The 2,973-nt window shown below is 37.8% G+C and overlaps 1 protein-coding gene across 1 annotated transcript in view; it reads right to left on the bottom strand.

Moving 5' to 3' along the window:
- VPS13D (vacuolar protein sorting 13 homolog D) overlaps window positions 1-2,973 on the bottom strand; it is a 275,140-nt gene that overhangs the window by 212,833 nt on the left and 59,334 nt on the right. Inside the window, 1 exon segment of the mRNA XM_023515148.1 lies at window positions 2,256-2,436. Within this exon segment, the coding sequence (XP_023370916.1) occupies window positions 2,256-2,436 (181 nt within the window).

Here is a 2,973-nt window from a genome sequence, read left to right as displayed (position 1 = left end):
CTTGGTGTCACAGCTCACAGCAACCTAAAACTCTTGGGCTTAAGCAATTGTCTTGTGTCAGCCTCCCAAGTAGCTGGGAATACAGGTGCCCACCATGGCACCCAGCTATTTTTTGCTACAGTTGTCATTGTTGTTCAGCAGGCCCCAGCCGGGATCAAACCCACCAACTTAGGTATATGTGGTTAGTGCCCTACCTACTGAGCTACAGGCACCATCTTAAAGAAAGGAATTTGAATCTCAAACAAAATTATTAATTACTAGTAATATTTAATTAATTAATTAATATTACCAGTAAATAAAAGTAAGTCTTTAGCACACTCTACAAATCAAAGTAAGTCAAACAGTTGGGATTACAGACTCTTGAGAAAATCAGCTTTTCTTCAAAGTCCCCATACTTAGCAATGCTCAACACAGCAAGTCATTCCTTCAACCTCCTACTTGTCTTATATAATTCCATAAAGCAAAATCTAGATTTATCTTTAAACTCTGCTTAACCCAGGAAGTTAGACCTATTTATTCAATAATGCATAAGTTATCTCATTTCCTAACCCAAATGATTCACCACAATATTATAACTTACTTCCATTTAAACCACATATGTAAAAACAATTGTTTTAAATGTATGTAACAATTCTAAACAGGCAACACTTAGAAGTGTTACACTGACAGTCACAAAATATTCATCACTTTGAAAAAACAATATTATTTATAGGAATCAATCATAATACAACCAAAAAGGAGAAAAATTTACTTCTGTGAAGATAGTCATGGACGCATTAGTCATAAAGATGAAAAACTAGAAGTAATTTAAATTTCCTATTTTTAAAGTTAAAAAACAAGAAAAGAGTTAAATAAATGAACTTAGAAGGTTATACCGCTAGTACACAGGATAGCTATGAAAAATGCAAAGCAAGGCTGTTCCGAAGGTAGTGAGTTATCTCACTTGATTGTTCATAGTCAGTTACAGATTGAACTCCTTATTCTACTCTTTCCCCCCTTCTCACTACTGCACTTGACTAGTCTTAAAAAAAAACATGGGTGGCACCTGTAGCTCAGTGGGTAGGACACAGGTCCCATATACTGAGGGTGGTGGGTTCAAAACCCGCCCAAGCCAAACTGCAACAACAAAAAAGCCGGGCGTTGTGGTGGGCACCTATAGTCCCAGCTACTCGGGAGGCTGAGGCAAGAGAATTGCCTAAGCCCAGGAGTTGGATGTTGCTGTGAGCTATGATGTTACGGCACTCTACCAAGGGCAACATAGTGAGACTCTGTCTCAAAAATAAAATAAAATAAAGACAGTGTCTATTTCTTAAATTGTAATCTTTTACCTAATAAAATTTTTAAAAGAAACATAAGAGGTTTTTACAAATAACTACAGTCATTATTTTCTACAGTTCTCAAACGGCACAAGACCCCACAGGATGCTGCAGTCCTAGTGGTGCCAAAATATTTTACATTTTTGAGAGAAAAACATCTGTTGAACACTGCACAAATTAGCTTGAGGTGCTTCACATTCAATGAGAGCATGCTATATTTCATTCATATCTTTGCAAAGCTAGGTCTTCAACAGTTCCTGTGATAAAAAAGAAATACCACAAGAAAATAAATGTGGATGAGAAATCAGGGTTGTGGCATCCAAGTTGATTCCAAGGTTGAGAAGTTATGCGGTGTCCAACAGGCACATACATCCTACTAGTGATTGAGGTTATTCAAGAATGAAATAAAAATATTATCCTTTCAATTTGTTATTTTTTTCCAAACAACTAGCAATGCTAAGTTGTTAAGATATATGCACTCACTGAGTTATTTAGTTAGACTTAAGGAGATGGAAATATCACTAGTTCTTTCTTTTGGCCTAGGCTGTGCCATGAAAAAACTACTAAGTTGTCAAGAGTGCCATGAACCAAAAAGTTTGGGAACTTGTAAAATTGCATTTGGAAAAAATTCACTTTCCAAGTAAAGTATCCCTACCACTAAAGTCTTAAAAGGGACCAGAAGTCTTAAATATTACTTGTAAATTTCCTTTCTCCTTTTTATAGAGAATTAAAATTAACCTTTACATATATTTAAATGATATAATACAAAAAATAAGGAATAAAGCTCTCTAATTACAGTACAATTTCTGCAGATAATCTGCTACATGGAGGACTTACTAATAAGCATAAATTACTTTTATTTTCAGTGAGTTTCCAGATTTATTTCTAAAGGCTTAAAAGTTCTACTGATCAGTCAATTGGAAAAGCAAGGCTACCTACCGTCTGCCCTTCAATGGCAGCTCGCTGGCGCCCTAAGACATCTTGCAGCTGAGTGAAATGCTGAATGAAAGCCACCACCTCCGCCTGAAAGCGCTGAGTATGCACATACTGCACAGAGGCCATCTGGAGGCTCACTCGAATGTCATATTCTCTCTGGAGCAGAGGGTCAGGCCGACCATACCTAGGAATAAGGATTAAAATGTTGACTCAGCAAAAAACATACAAGCATTTGAAGAAATCTTGGGTTGATCTGAGGGCTTCCCTAAAAAAAGCTTAAATGGAAATCCACAATTACGTTTTACAAAGCAAACTCTAATAATTAATTACTCCCTATGTATGCTTCTGCGATGTGTTGAAGATGTTAAATAAAGAGTTTGGTGTGATAGCCAGGACTATAAATAAACAGGTGGGCAGTTCCAACTCTGAGCTCACTCAGAGGCCACCCACAGGTCTGACCTCTTTTCCCTGACTTTAAGGTAAGATTGCCGGCTCTGGTACACTCTGTTCCTGGCAAAGATTCTAACAAGATGGACTTGAAAATAAAACCATAAAATAATTGGTAAAGGCTCAGCGCCTGTGGCTCAAGCGGCTAAGGTGCCAGCCACATACACCTAAGGTGGCGGGTTCAAATCTAGCCCAGGACGGCCAAACAACAATGACGGCTACAATCAAAAAATAGCCCGGTGTTGTGGCAGGCACCTGTGGTCCCAGCTACTTG

The sequence above is a fragment of the Otolemur garnettii genome, unplaced genomic scaffold, assembly GCF_000181295.1.
Source record: "Otolemur garnettii isolate 467f Iridium unplaced genomic scaffold, OtoGar3 scaffold00067, whole genome shotgun sequence".
NCBI lineage: Eukaryota > Metazoa > Chordata > Mammalia > Primates > Galagidae > Otolemur > Otolemur garnettii.
This window is presented reverse-complemented; position numbering and strand designations above follow the sequence as displayed.